Here is a 15,209-nt window from a genome sequence, read left to right on the forward strand (position 1 = left end):
AGCCTTGGGCTCTGAAGGCAGCTGACTGGTCCCAGGTACTCTGATGAACTGGCAACCATGGTCCAGATGTGAGCCAGATGGAGAAGGCAAGAGGTGTTCAGCAGGTTCAAACCATCCCAAACAAGCCATAAAGCACCCAGGTCAAATAAGGCCAGTGGTCTAAAGGGTTGTGTCATTTTGTCCCTCATGTGCCTAGGAGCATGATCATGGTGAAGGGCTGGGGATCAGCACAGACAAATTCAATTCCTACGACACAGAGGGAGGGAGTTTGCACCGTGGGCTCTGGTGATCCCTTGAGTGCTGCATGGCTTTGCAAGCATTGGGAGGGTTTAACCCACAGCCCACTGGTGATGGCATGTAGGGAACAGGTCCTGGAACAGGCACAGGAGGATGAATGCTGCTTAATCATGGATTTATTTATTTATTTTTTTCCCCCAGGGATGCTCAAATAGCTCAGTTCCTTGGGACCAGGTTCACATGGCTGCTGAGCTGCTCAGCCCAGCCTCCCTCCCCAGGACTCCTCGTGTGCAGCACCACGAGCCTTCACGCCTGGGGTCTGACACACTGAGATGTGACATTCCCCACACAGCCCCTCCAGGCAGCCAGGAATCCACATTCACATTCCACAAGCCTCCTGCAGCTCCCCACACCCAGGTGCCAAAACCAGGAGGTTTCTGCAAATATTAACATTTTGTTACTGTTCATGCTATGCATGAAGCCCCTCTAATACTCCACACACAGCACAGGGCTTGGCCAAAACAGCTTTGTCCTCTCACCTGTCCCTGCCATAGGTCAAGCTGCAGCTCCAAACCCAGCCTGTTGCCTGGTTCCCAGTAACTCACCTCTCTGGCACATGGATACTCAGTTCATCCATGGTGAGGCTGAGAAGCATTCACAGATGTGTCAAGCTGCCTCTGAAGGACCTAAAGTATATGGATTATTTTAAATTTTTTTAGGCTGGTCTGAGACTGTTTGCTATATGTATTATTTGCATTAAAGATGGCCTCAGACCTGTGCAGTATAACCTCAGCCTGGAGACACCCTCCTGTGACCTGACAGGATTTAAAAGCCACCCTTGGCTCTACCTTTCCCCCTTCCATTTTCTTACAGCCACACAACGAAAGCCACAGCCTGAGCATTACCCAGATGGTTACCAAAAACAAAGTGAAAGAAATTCAGTTGCCATTGAGTGAGAGAACCATCTCCTTCAAGGAAAATTATTGTGGCTATATCTTTCTTCAAAAATCTGGAAGATCCTCAAAAAGGTTTTTCTTCTGGAGCTGTCACCATAACAATGAATGTTTGCAAAGGATGGGATGGGAAGGGAGCAGGGAGGGATGTGCCCTCTGGAAGCACATGGTGCCATGCCTGGCCACACAGCCCCTGACCACATTGCCCCGTGGGCAATGCTGAGGATAAGGGGCAGCCCAGCCAAGGAGGAGGGATGCATGGGAATGATGCTGGTGATGGGGGAAGTATGGGAAGGGGAGTCCTCTGGCCCCAAGGTGGGGAAAGAAAGGGTGGTCAAACCAGTGTGATCCTGGGAATATTGCACAGGCCTTCTGACTCGTTCCCAGTGTCTGTACTGGTGAGGCTGTGGTGCTGCGTGCCCAGGCAGCTCATTGCCAGCCAAGCCCTGTGCAGGAGCTGTCCTGAACAGCCCTGGGGCCAAGAACATTGGGGCAGGCACCAGGCTGAAGCTGAGGCTGGAGGCAGGAGGTGGCCTTTGGGAGGCTGCACCTCCTGCCTCCGCTTTTGACGGCACCGTAAACACAGAGAAAACATCTTACCATGGGCATGAGCTGATCTTTTTCAGAGCTCTGCTCTTTGCTCCCCATTCAAGTTCACAGGCTGGTTTATTTGTAATAGGAGTTTGGCAGGCTCCTTCCCCCTCCTTTTCCAGGGGAATAACCTGGGGCACTGCTTAGCCCAGGACAGCTGTCAAAACTGGGAATAACCCATCCCGGAGACATGGCGCCAGGGCCACCTCCACCTTTCTCCTTTCTCCACCTGCCAGAGCTGGTTGTGCTCCTCTACTTTCTTCTGCAAAATGATGATGCACAGTGCTCTGGTCCTCAAAGGCAGCTGTTATTGGAAGCTGCGCATCTTCTGCCCAGTGTGAATGTCACCCTGAAGGAACGTGGTTTTCCCCAGGGGAAGCTGAGCACCACAAGCTGCAGCATTTGGAAGCCCTGAGCGCTCAGAGAGGAAATGCTGTGCAAAGCTGCATTTCCCCTGGCACCTTAAATACCTTTAAGGCCTGGGGAGAAATAAGTCTCTTCTCCCTTCAGCATGAAATGGTTTTCGAAGTGGATTTGCAGGCTCCAGACTCACCTCCCTCATGTGTCTGGTCTGAGCTCTTCAGTGGAGGCAGAGAGGAAAAGCTGCTCATGGAATAATAAATTGCAGGCACGCGTTCCCCTGAGCAGTTGTTTGGAAAGTGTCCCACATGCCTCGTGCCAAATTCGCTGGCCAGAGAGGCTCAGTGGTATTAGCATGTTCCAGTTAATTACGGTTGTGAGCCGTCCTTTTCATCGCCTGGAAGAGCTGAAAGAAGGACAAACCCAGAGCACTGCCTTTATAAGGCTTTGTGCTTTCCAGCATGGTCCCTGCTCGGCTTGTGCACGCTCTGCTCGCACCCTGGAGATGCTGCTCTTTCTCCTGGGGGACTCAGTGTCACACCTATCTCTCAGTGTGGCTTCTGAGTCACATTTCTGGGAGCACAGAGCCAAATGGATCCCCAAGCCAAATCCCTGGATTGGTGTCAGGAGTGGATCTTACCCCCCTGCCCTGGTGTGCAGTGGCACTGCTGCTGGCTTGCCACCCTGGAGCTGAGCATGGGGTGAATGAGCTGCTCTGTGCTGGCAGCTGATGTGGGTCCCACAGGGCTAGAAAAGATGGAGTGAGGTAGGGAAGCAGCAAACACAATCCTGCTGCCTCTGCAGTGGTGCTGAGCACCAGATCTCAGCTCCTGGAAACCTGGTGCCATTTGGCAGCATCAAGCTCATAGGAAACACACCATGTCCTGAATTATTCCCAGGTACTTGCATGGCCTTCTGTCTTGAGACTTGAGCAGAGTTTAGGCTGGGGCTGCCATCAGGCCACCCAGCTCTGCCTGCTCCTGTTGTCACAACCCAACATTTACACTGCCTTTTGTCATCTTGAGTATGACAGACTGACCACGAATTTGTAACTTCATCGTGGGACTGTGAAACAGGAGACCCTGATTGCAGAACATGGTGCCTAAATGAGATGGGTGATGTAGAAAGAAATCCCACAGGGCCAAACTGTCATCCCTCAGCTGTCCTCACAGGGCTGCCACCACCACACATCCAAGTGCCCAGTCCCCTGCAGGGCACGTAGCCCACTGCTCCATGCCAGAGTGCTGCACTTTTATCACAGCTTTTATGTACAGGGAATTGAGAGACATCAAGTGACTTGCCCAAAGGCAGAGAGGGAGTCTGAGACAGACCAGGTCCTGCCCAAAAACTCTGGCAGGTTTCTAGCTCATCTGGACAACTGCTAGTGTATGAAATGTTGTGTTTCTGCAATCCCAGCCCTGAAGAGCTTATCTGAGTGCAATTACCCTCTTCTGCAGAAGCTGTTTTCTAGCTGGCTTGGTACACAAACAACAAGCAACAACCCTCTAATAAATGAGCAAAGCTTTGAGTGCCCTGACTTGCAGAAACAGCAGCTAAATGCAGGGGCCAGCTCTGGGTGAGGCGCTGGTGTCGACCTGGAGGAGCCCTGCTGAGCTGCCCGGAGTCCTTCAGGATGATCCAGGGGATTTTGTGTGTTGGAGAGAGATCCAGGGGTGGAAAGGGAGTGGAAGGGGTAAATCCTCCTTTCTGTTAATCAGCCTAGTTAAATAAGCTCTCTGGGTCTGCCTTGAGTGGAGCCCGGTCCTTCTCTACTTTCAGCTGTGCCAGGAGCTGAAGTGTGGTGGTGGGTGACACAAACCCTGTTAATCTCTTTCCATACAACCTCCTCTTCTCTGGCTCACTGACTCTCCTGAAGACACACTCAGTGTCCCCATCTCTGTCTGCCCTGAAGGAGAGCAGAGCTGTGGCAGTCCCAAGCCAAGCCACACAGCTTGCCTCTCCTCCTGCTTCTCTGGTGCCTCTCATTGTGGTATCAGATCACTCAGGTATTTCAGCAAAACCTTGTCCCTGAAGCTATCTCTGCTCCTCCACTTATTCCAGAAATGTTCATACATAACAAAAAGCAGTTATAAAATGAGAACTTTCTTTTAGATTCAAAAAGGATGCAGATAGCTTTCCATCCTCCCACCTCCGAGCAGCTTTGTGGCTAATTTAGTTCCCAAATGTATCACAGACTCCCAAATCCTCTGCATCCGTGAACTCCAGGGCTCAAATGGAAAAGGGGCTTTTGTGTTACCACAACATGCTGATGCTTCTGAGGCTGCTCAGCAAAACACTGGCTTGACACTGCAGGAAGGAGCAGTGGAAATATTTTGGTTACATGCAGGTGGAATTAAACAGATGTTTGAAAAATGAAAAGCTGCTTTTTTAAGTATGACAGTGTTGCTGCTCCAGATGAAGCAGGATGAACTGGAGCATCTGGAAGCCTTGGTAACAGATTTCTTAGAGATTCCTGCCAGGGAGCAATCAGATAATATGCCTTTAATTTCTGACAGAAGCTGAGTGACAGCTGTGAGGTGCTCAGCCTGGGAACCTGCCTGCTTTCTGAGGCAGAGCAGATTATGGGCCGAGGCAAAGGCAGCCCTCTCCTCGGCCCCATTTCTCAGGTTTTTTACATAATTTTTGCTCCCTGGAGCACAAAATTCATTGTTGTATTCTCAGAAGAGCAGGTGAGCAGACTCGCTTTTGCCTAATCAAAGCCCAACCACTGGGAAAGGCTCTTGGGCTGCAAAGGTCCTTTGAAGAGTCCCATTGTGTCTCTGAGCACACAAGGCTCCTGGGACAAGTGAGCAGACATTTGTGCAAATATCCCAGGAATTGAGGTTACAATGGTGCATTGTATGCATGCATACAATGGTGGCACTTCTGCTCAGGGCTGCACAGCCTTCCACACCCCAGGACAATGCAAGGGACCATCTTCATGTCTCCCCTATCCTTGCACTTTAGGGTGTAGCTTCTGGTTGAGGCTAGGAGGACCCTTGGCTGCTTTGGGATCCGTTAGCTGCATGGTGAGGTCTTTTTGCACCTTGGTGTTCTGGCTGCCAGTCTGTGCCACGACCGCTCCTCTTGACCCACTGAGAGGTGAGGGGTGAGGGGCTCTGGCACAGCAGACCCTGGGTGCCCCTTGGCTGCTGAGCAGCTGCCAGGCCAGGCAGCATTGGGGCTGTGCTGCCTGCGCTCGGCGCCGGCAGTAATTATGTGGTAGCCGGGAGAGATTAGGCAGGTTGGCAGGCAGCCTGTGTCTGTGGTGCTGTGAGCAGCTCCCGGGGACAGGGCTGGAGTGTGTGGAGGGAGTGGGGACCAAACCCTGGCACGGTGGCTGCCAGTTGGACTGACACCCCAGGCCTGCTGAGAGCTCAGCCTTCCCTTCCTGCACCGCTCTGTGTCACAGGAGGATTGCTTTTCGAGAGATGATTCATGACCGTGCCCATCACCACAGATCATGGGCAGCTCTCTCTTCCCAGGCTCCCTCTGTTCTGCCAAGCACATGGGGGCTCTTTGGCTGACAGAGTTGTCTGGCACAGAGGTGAGTTGATGTTTGAGAGTATCATGGGTTTTGCTGCTAACCTCTCCACTGAGACCATGGGAGAGGACGGTCTTGGAGACTTGCGCTGACTAATCCATGCTTTAAGAGTTTGCATTTGCTGACATCCAGCAGACACCATGTGCCAAAAATTACTGGAATTCACCCCATAGACCTGATGAAGGTTCACAGCTTCAGGCTGCAGCGAGTTTCTCTCCTGTCAGTCACTGAATTCTCCCCAGGCATCTTATTCCAGCCCGAGAAACAGAAGAGCAGAAAGCTGAACTCTGGGGAACGGGCAAGAAAAATCTTATGCCAGAAAAGGAAGGAGGAAAATCTCTCTCTCTGACTAGAAATCAACTATCCACTGCTTAGGACCCTGGAGAGAAGGAGTATCCATCCATCCACCAGGAACACAGGGTATAGCATGCACTCACCTCAACTACTGGGAGGCAGCATTCCAAGCAGGTTTTACTTGTCCTGCTTCTCTCCACTCTCAGCTTTCCAGAGCAGCTAAATCAACAGCCTCAGGGAAAACAAAGGGGGAGAAGACACAAAACTCCCACAAAATTCCAGCTAGCGCAGCTGTTGGATTTTTCTGACTGTTGGCACCCATGCATTGAGCCTTCTTCTGCTGAGCCACTGGAGTATTTTCTTTTTCCTGATGTATTAGGACTTCTGCAGCACAGAAAGTTGGTTGAAAACCTTCCTTCTTTCTGTTCTCACAAAGAAAAGGAAACCAAAGTCCACTGTGGGGATGAAGAGCAAGACTCCTCTGATGAACTAGCTGTAGACATTCAAAGCCAAGAAGTGTCCTCCTCCCTAAACTTTGGGAGCATCTTCTACCCCAGGTGAGCTACAAACTCACATGTTGTCAATGGTAGAAATCCTATGCTGGGAACACATCTGACTTCTTCTTTTTGAAGGCAAAACCTTTGGCCAGGAAGGGAGCTGTGCTTCTGCTTCTGTGGGCTGCCCACAGGATGCTTTCCCGGGCTCCTGTGAGCTTGGGTTTTTCAGATTTGGAAATGAGGATACTGCTTTTGTCCCTCTCCTTCTCTCTTGCTCCAGTTGTGTGGGCAGTTCTGAGCACCCTAAAATAGAAACTCACTCGAGTTCCTAGCTCCACACTGAATTTGGCTCTGGAACAGACCGAGCTGCTGCCAAGTGGCTAAGACTTGTTAGCATTACTTTTATTTGCATCCCCAGAGCACCTGAAGGCCTGTCCTGCAGCACCAGCCTGCTCTGTGCAGGGCACTGTACCAGCACTGAGGCAGAGGAGGATGGGGGAAGGTTTGTGAAGTCTTTGCTGTGTTGCAGGACCTGCAAATTTCTTGCTTCAGGGGAGATCCACCCCTGGACAAGACCATGCCAGTCCCAAACAAGTTTAAAGCCTGAGCAGATGCGAGAGCTGCAGGGTGAAGACAGATGGACACTTGCCCAGATCAGTGGCACAGATGATGAGCCTGCAGACCTCCAGCTCCCACCACCTCTCTCTGGAGAGGAACTCGATGTGGTGGAAAAGCTTCTCTCTCCTCGATGCAAGAAGCCCCTCAGTGGCTGAACACTGTATAAACAGCAGCAGCAGGCTCCCTCCCCCTTCCATTTCTGTTTGTTAAACACACGCTCCCTGCCTTTCTCTCATTCAGGAGCTAACACAGCATCCAGCTTTGTGAGACGGGGGCTGTCAGTCACCCTGCCAAGAGGGTGCTCTCTGGGTGCTAGGGCTGGGGTACCGAAGCTACCCCTGGCAATGAAGCACCCTGCAGCATCCCACATCCTCGCCTGACTTCTCATTTTTCCGAGAACAGTTGCAGAAAAGTGATTTTCACCACTTTGCCACAGGTTGATTCCCAGAGAGTGGAGAGGACAAAGCGCTCCATCCTGGCCAGCAATGAGAGGATAACTGGAGGTGAGCAGCTCGGGGCCTGGAGGAGGAGGAGGGGGATGCTCTGGCCTCTGCAGGTGGGTTGGGGAGGGATTGTCCGAGCAGCAGGGCTGGGATGGGGCCAGCCAGGTTTTAGCCGTGCCACGTGGTGCAAGCAAAAAGGTCCAGACATTTTTGGGAAACTGATTTTGGGGACTGACAGCCCTAAGAGCTGGAACAGAGAGAAAGTGACCATGAAATACTGGCAGGAGAGTTTGGAACTGTCGCCCAGCAGAAGCAGGGAGTCTGGGAAGCAGGATGCTGAGCAAGAACAGGCAGGAGAGCAGGTTGCTCCAGGGAGCTGCAGAAACCGGGCATGTACGGTGGCAGAGCAGGGTGCTGCAGGTGTGGGGCTGAGGTGCAGGGCTAATGGAAATCCTGATCTCTCCTGCAAACTGTCTCCTCGAGGCTTGGTACAAACCTCCCATCAGCTCCTCCATGCTGGGACTGCACACGTTGCTGGCACTCGGCTGGCTGCCAGAGATCAGTGCCCTCAAAGACAGAGATGCAAAGACAGATAGGGGACTGCAGGAGGAAAATTGGTGTTTGCTTTCTTCCTGCACTCATTGCATGTTTATTGTTGAACCAAGGGAGCCTCTTACAGTCCTGTTGTAGCCTGCATTTTCCCTACAGAGTTTCTGATCCATCCCAAAGCAGGATATTGGGTTTGCTCTCTGGTTGTTCTGTTAGTGGGGTTGTTATTTCTCTTTCTTCCCTTGTCTCATCTACCCGAGACTCCCCAAATTTCAGGAGGCAACTCCTAAGGAGACTCTCCAGGTTAGCGAGGATCCTTCCACCAGGCTTTATCTTCCCTTCTGCAGCCCCAATAACTAGTGTGGCTCCACCACAGTGTCACCTGCTGAGCCCTGTCTCCCAGCCTTGCTCTGCTCCCGTAGGGTGACCAGCCAAGCAGAGGGCCCTGCACTGTTCCCCCTGCTTTCCATAGGAGACATTGCCAGGAGAAAGCATGGCTCTTTGCATCACCTATTTCATCCTGTCCTGAGCTGAGTGACTAAGGCATCCTCTTTGTCTTGTCTCTTTCAGTCTTTCATGGCTCCAGCCTAGGCAGGGATGTGGCAAATGTTTAGAGTAAGGAACCACAAGAAATCCCTGGTGTATCTCCTCCTCTTTGCACTTTGTCTCCCAGTGCCAGTTCTACCCTGGGGTCCTCCAGGAGCAGCCCTGGGGCCCTGGAGCTTTGCAAGTCCAGAGGTGGCAGCGCATGTCTGATGCCACTGAGTTTCTTCACCAGTGGGCCTGACCTGGACAGATGACTTACAAAGTTGCAGCAGATGATGGGCAGGTCAGAGGATCTCCTCCTCTGCTGTATTGTCATAGTGGAGATGGAAGGACCTGGGACAATTTCTATCTGCTGTTTGGCTTCAGAAAACCACCCCAGAGCTGCTGTTTGCCCTGAATCCAGACCATCACACAGAGAAGGCAAAATGCCTTCCCCTCCATCACTCACATTTTACATTTTTGTGCTGCTCCTGAAATCTATGTTCAGGCTTTATCCTGAGAGGTGCAGAGGACTCTCTGGTGGTGAGGGCAGGAGGCTGGAGTTAGTCAACTTGGGCTGTGGTCCCAGCCCTGCTGTGGATGTGCTCTGTGGCCTCTGGTGAGCTGGTTAACCTCCGTATCTCACATTTTTATGTTCTCCTCCCTTAAGTGCTGTGCCATGGGGTGCAGGGATGAATACTGCTGCCACTCCAGTGCTGCAGGGGAACATGAAGGTGGTAGAAAGTGGCTTGTTACCCCAGGGTGACAACCAAGTTCCTCTTTGCCACAGACACCTGACTGCTGCCAGATTTAGGACTGAGGATGAGATGAGTCTGTGCTCCAGACTGGGCTGCTGGAGGTGAAGGGGTTTCATGAAGTTGATCTGCAGTGGAGGAGGGACACAGCATGGAATAAATCAGTGAGCCAAGCCATGAAAATATCCATCAGCCTCAGCCTGCACCTCCCAGTGCTGCAGTAGAAAGAGTCTGTGGCTGTTGTTAGCCAGACTGGGAGCAGAGAGCAGAAGCTGGCACAAGTCCCTCCACTCCCTCAAGTCAATGATAACCGTGATAGGACTGTAATTCCTGGGCACGCTTTGAGCAATGCTTGTCCTTAACCTCCCTCTTTTCTGCACCCCTTGTCCCCATGCTGCCTGCCTGCTGGCTACAGTGACCCCAGTCTCGCCACGTGGGACAAAAAAAGGAATTTTAATTAACAAGATCTGTTTCTTCCAGCCCTCTGTCCAACCCTCTAGCCCTGCTTTCTGAACCCTGCCAGGCTTTGCAGATAGCTCTCCCCAGCCTGGATGTGCCCTGACAGGCCTGGACCAGGCTGGCTGCATGCCTGGAGCTGCAGTAGGGACATGGAAGGAGCCAGGGTGTTCCCAGGAAGCAGAGGTGGATGTGAGTCCCAGGGCACCTAGTCCAAACCCTCTGCAGGAATGGAGTTTGGAGGTGTCACGGTGGTCACTGTCCCCCACAGTCATCAACAGTGTGTTCAGTGAAGAGCTGAGGTTTTTCAGCTCCTTTGTGCTTCCCCCTCCTCTTCCCTGCTTCCCAGGGGCTGAAGCCTGCTGGCACATGGCACCCCTCTCCCTGTCTTGTGGGGAGTCATGCTTGGGTCCCAGCCCTGCCTCAGGCTGAACCTCAGCCAGAGGAGAGAGTGAAGGCAGGATCCACACAATACCCTGTTTCTGCATCCCTTCATGGCAACTCAGCACAGAGGAAAGGGCTTAGGGTAGTATTTCTGTCTTCTCTGGGTCTGCCCTTCAGTTTTGTTCTCCCAAGAGCAGTTGGCTTTCAGCTCCAATGATTTTTCCGTCTAGCCTGGCAGGCTCACCAGGCACAGGAGCATGTGCCTGGCAGCAGCCTACACATGAGCCAGCACTTCCATTACTTGTTGGAATGGACCTTGGTCCACATCTAGCAGCATCCCTGCAACCTCCAGGCAACCCTTGGAGTGGGAACGTTTATTATGACCATTTTGTTTCTTAATTAAAATGCCTTAATTGATTTTTAAATGGTCCCCTTTGGGAAAAAAAAAACCACAACAAAACAAAACACACAAAGAAAACCAAATCAAATAATAGCTCCATTAAGATCATTTTGTTAGGAGGCGAAACAGCTCCAATAATCATGATGTTCCTGGCTCCACTCAGATGGTGGGTAGCTGCCAGTCTCCAGTAAAAGGAAAAAGCCTGAGACGTGAACATGGGAACTGGCAGCCAGTTGGTGGGTGAGAAGGGGAATAAAGGGAAGGGAAGGTCCCCTGGTTTTGTGCCAAGACTTGGGTACCAGAGACCAATGGGAGAGGCAAGCCACAGAAAAGGAGATAACAAGTGATAGTGATGAAGTAATGCTAGACAATCTGGAAGGTATAAAAAGCCCAGAGGGAGCATGCAGGGAAAGCAGAGTCACTGAATGTGTGCCCAGCCCTTGCTCTGTTTCCTTCACTGACCTTGCTCTGCTGGCACTAAGGATGGCTTTGGGGCCAGCATGGGTGTCTGAGGAGATGCTTTGGGCTGGGCTGCTGCTGCGTGTGGGTCAGGCTCTGCCAAAGAGGCTGTGGCTGTGCCACCTTCCCAGGGCCCTGCCTGTCCCCCTGCTCTGTCCCCCACTGAATCAGCTGCCCAGGTGGCTTTGATCTCCTCTCTCCTGCCTTAGAAGTTGGGACCTCCCTTTGATCTTTGGGGTTACCACTCAAGGGCTGGGGGCAGCAGTGTTGAGGAGGTCTGTGACCACCCTTAAGCCCAGCAAATCAATTTACTTTTCCCTCCTGCTGCTTAAAGCTACCTTCCTACTCTCTTAGCAGCTACACGCTCTCCATTATCATGGCATCTCAGCCCAACAACTTCATTTACAGGAGCCGTTGGCATAGATCAGCCAGCAGACAAGTCAGGCAAGCCAAGGGGCATGGAGATAGCAGGAGAAAGCAAGTGTGCAGGCAGGGCCAGTCCACTACAGGCAGCTCTTTCACCAGGCCTCCACAGGGGCCCAGGTTTGCAGCCATACAGACAGATTCCTCGGAGCAGCTCCAAGGTGGAATCACAACCCTTGCTCTGAGGAGCCATGAAAGAAAAAGCAACCATTTTATTCTTCATTGCAAAGTAATCGCTGACACCTTTATCATCTTGCCACCATTATTTTATGCTGTTTGTTTAAGAAACTAGTTTAAATGCAGGTGCTCTGCCCAGAAAGCGTTCTGCTTTCCCAAGGACAGGCTGTCCTTAAACATTTGGCTTGCAGGGCATGGACCTGTGGAAATCCACCAGCATCCAGTCAGCTGTGCTCCCATCTCACCTGGCACAAACCCAGAGCAGCTCATTCCTCACGGAGACTGAGAAGGTGCCCAGCAAGCTGCCTCTTATGCCCAGCTTAATTTAAGCCCTGTGCCTCCTTCCCTCAGTGGCAGGACATTATCCCTCTCCGCAGGTCAGAGAAAACATGATGCCCTGCAGACACCCTGCTTGGGCAGAGGGATAACTTCTGCTCAAGGGTGCAGCTGGAATGGGGTCTCCACACACAGTGCTGGGGAGAGGGGATATGCAAAGGGCCACGTCCACCCTTCTCCATGTACTCCAGCAGCAATCCTGACGACACAGAGGCTGAAAAGGAGCCAGGAACAGAGCTGGCTTTTCTCCTGCCACGCTTGGACTGAAAGAAAACCCTGCCATGATAACACTCCTCTGTCACAACAGCACCAAACCCCAGCCGCCGGTTCCAGACTAAGTCAGTTCTGGCTTATCAGTCGGGCTCCCTGCTCCCAGAGCCGTCTGAGCACCATGGGGCAGGAGGCTCACTGACGCCAGGGCTTTGACTCTCAGGCCTCTTTGTGCCTGGATGCTCAGCAACAAGCTCTGCGGGAGGCTTCCTTCGCAGCTTCAGCTGTTTGCCCCCTGCAGGAGCTCCCTCCTCTGCAAAGCCGGCGGATGCCTGGGTGTCACCAACACTGAAGGGACACACAAGTTCTCTTAGGGATCCTTGGCTGAATGATGATGGCACTAAATCAAAGCCTTATTTCTTTAAGAGGATATTATGATTCGTATAGCATGGGATTTCTGATTGGAACAGCCCAAGATTTCTACAAGCAGAATCAATGTAGCACAACCTACAAGATGCATAATACAAAATTTATCATACAGCTCAATTTATAATTTCTCATCACCTGGACCCTCTGCAGATCGGGTCAAATCTCAAGATGGGGTCTGCTGTGTCAGTAAAACAATCCTAATCTAAGACTCAGAAATCAGATATAAAAAGATGAGCCCCTCACTCCATCCTGAGAGGAAGCAGAGGATGGTGGGGTTGTCCCTGACTATGGGGGCCACTGGTCCAGTCCAGCAGTTCCCCACTTAGGGCTTGTAACTGCTTGGTTTTATGGTCATCAACACCAGGCTGGCTGGGTGCCTGGGACCTTCAAGGCCAGCAAGGGAGGACGTACTCAGCCTGGCACTCAGGGACCTTGAGGCTGGCAGGGAGGGGAAGAAGAAAACTGTTTGGTTTGTCTACTTGGTTCATGGGACATTCAGGGCCTGATAATGAGGGAAAGAGAACAAATATGTGACTCACTTGGTCACAGAGAATGGCTCCTTACCTCATAAAATGGCATTAGTTATGCTAACTCCATTACCAGGGTCCTGAAGCAGGGAGTACTGGTCACACTGGGTTGAGTTGGGTGGTGGCTTCACTAGCAGGAGCAGTGGTGGACACTCATGCAGAGAGAGGGTGACAGATACTGTTACCCAGAGAGGTGAGAAATAAAAAACTGGGTGCACAATCTGGAAATAAATTGTTATGGGGAGGTGGAGAAAAATACCTTGAATCTGAGAGTATCCTGCTGTTTTTCTCCTTTCCTGATTCTTGAAGAGTTTGGACTCAGGGCATTTTTGTAGGCAAGTAAATTTCATCAAAGATGACTGACACCATCATCAATTTCTTCTGTCAGGCCCAAGAGGTCCAAAATCTTGGGCTTTTTTGAAGCAACTTCCCTGTTTTGCAAAGCCTAGCCTGAAGAGCAGGAGAGGCATTGTGCAAAGGGGGTCCATGAGCAGGAGGTCTTTTCAGGACCAACCAGTCTGGCCTTGGTTGGTTGAGGGCTCCTTCCTGTTCAATTCAAATAAACAGAATCTCAGAAACTTGTGGGAAAAGTTGCATTTTCCTTTGACCTTTCCTTGGGAAACTGGCATTCAGCTGAGCATAGGCTCTAACAGGATGTGTAAGAGAGCTGAAAGGTCTTTCAGTGTGAGGAAGGATGGGAGGTAAGGGAGAAGGAAGGAGGATGCCACTGGTGCTGCTGTTTAGCCCAAAATGCCATGTGGGACATGCCCTTTGAGCCTTGGTTCTTGCAGATGCTCTGCTGTCTCCTGTTTTCTCAGTCCTGTTGTGTCTGTGTTCCAGAACTCCTTCTCCTCCTGACGGAAAGTCTCACACCAGGCATGGGACCTATGGAGGGAGCCAACAGCACCCTCACCATGGAGAAGACAGCATTAGATGAGAAGCAGCCACAGGGCTGGCATGCCAAAGACTTTGTCACTCCTAGCCAGGATCTCTCCAGGTCTCACAGTGTTATGATGGACAGCACCAAGATCCTGGGGGTCCAAGTCATTCTGATTGCTGCCTACTCCCTCATCATTCTGCTGGGCTTCATTGGCAACTCCTTGGTCATCTACATCATAGTGAAGTACAAGACCATGAGGACTGTCACCAACTTTTTCATAGCTAACCTGGCCCTGGCAGATCTGATGGTGGACACGCTCTGTCTGCCTTTCACCCTAGTGTACACGCTGCTGGACGAGTGGAAATTTGGAGCTGTTCTTTGTCATCTGGTCCCTTATGCTCAAGCTCTGAGTGTCCATGTGTCCATTCTCACCCTAACTGTGATTGCCCTGGATAGGTACCAGTGTATTGTTTTCCACCTGGACAGCAGGATTTCCAAGAGGCTCAGCTTCACCATCATAGCTGTCATGTGGCTGGCAGCAGCTGTCCTGGCAAGTCCTCTGGCCATCTTCAGAGAGTACAGGTATGAGGAAATCCCATCCATCAACCTCAAAATGGCTGTTTGCTCAGAAAAATGGCCTTCTGGTAACAACAGAGACGCCACTATCTACAGCCTGTCCATGCTCCTCCTGCAGTATGTACTTCCTCTTGCAATTGTTTCTTATGCCTACACCAGGATCTGGTTCAAGCTGAAAAATCATGTCAGTCCCACTTCAAGGAACGAAAACCAGTGCCGGAGGAAGAAGACAACCAAAATGCTAGTGGTGGTAGTTGTGGTATTTGCAGTGTGTTGGCTCCCCTTCCACATATTCCAGCTTGCCATTGATCTTGATCTGGTTCTTAACTTCCATGAGTACAAACTTCTCTACACTGTCTTCCATGTGGGGGCCATGTGCTCTACCTTTGTCAACCCCCTGCTTTATGGATGGATGAACAAGAACTACAGGAATGGCTTCCTCATGTTCTTCCGTTGCCAGAACAATCCAGAAAGCATCCACACTGAAGGCTCAGTTAGAGGCAGGTCATACATCTTCAGGGCAAACACCCTAAATGGGAGCATCAAACAGACTTCTGGCCAGGAACCACTGCCCACAGAGGTTTAG

The 15,209-nt window shown here is 51.4% G+C and overlaps 1 protein-coding gene across 1 annotated transcript; it reads left to right on the forward strand.

Moving 5' to 3' along the window:
* Positions 1-14,009: 14,009 nt before the first annotated feature.
* Positions 14,010-15,209, forward strand: LOC127390170 (neuropeptide Y receptor type 2-like). Its single transcript, XM_051631434.1, has one exon. It carries the CDS (start codon positions 14,046-14,048, stop codon positions 15,207-15,209), a length of 1,164 nt encoding a protein of 387 aa, XP_051487394.1. The 5' UTR covers positions 14,010-14,045.

This window comes from Apus apus, chromosome 13 (genome assembly GCF_020740795.1).
Source record: "Apus apus isolate bApuApu2 chromosome 13, bApuApu2.pri.cur, whole genome shotgun sequence".
Classification (NCBI taxonomy): Eukaryota; Metazoa; Chordata; class Aves; order Apodiformes; family Apodidae; genus Apus; species Apus apus.

Excerpts from the sequence above, each read along its gene's own strand:
- LOC127390170 (XM_051631434.1), top strand. The coding sequence starts at position 14,046 with ATGGGACCTATGGAGGGAGCCAACAGCACCCTCACCATGGAGAAGACA.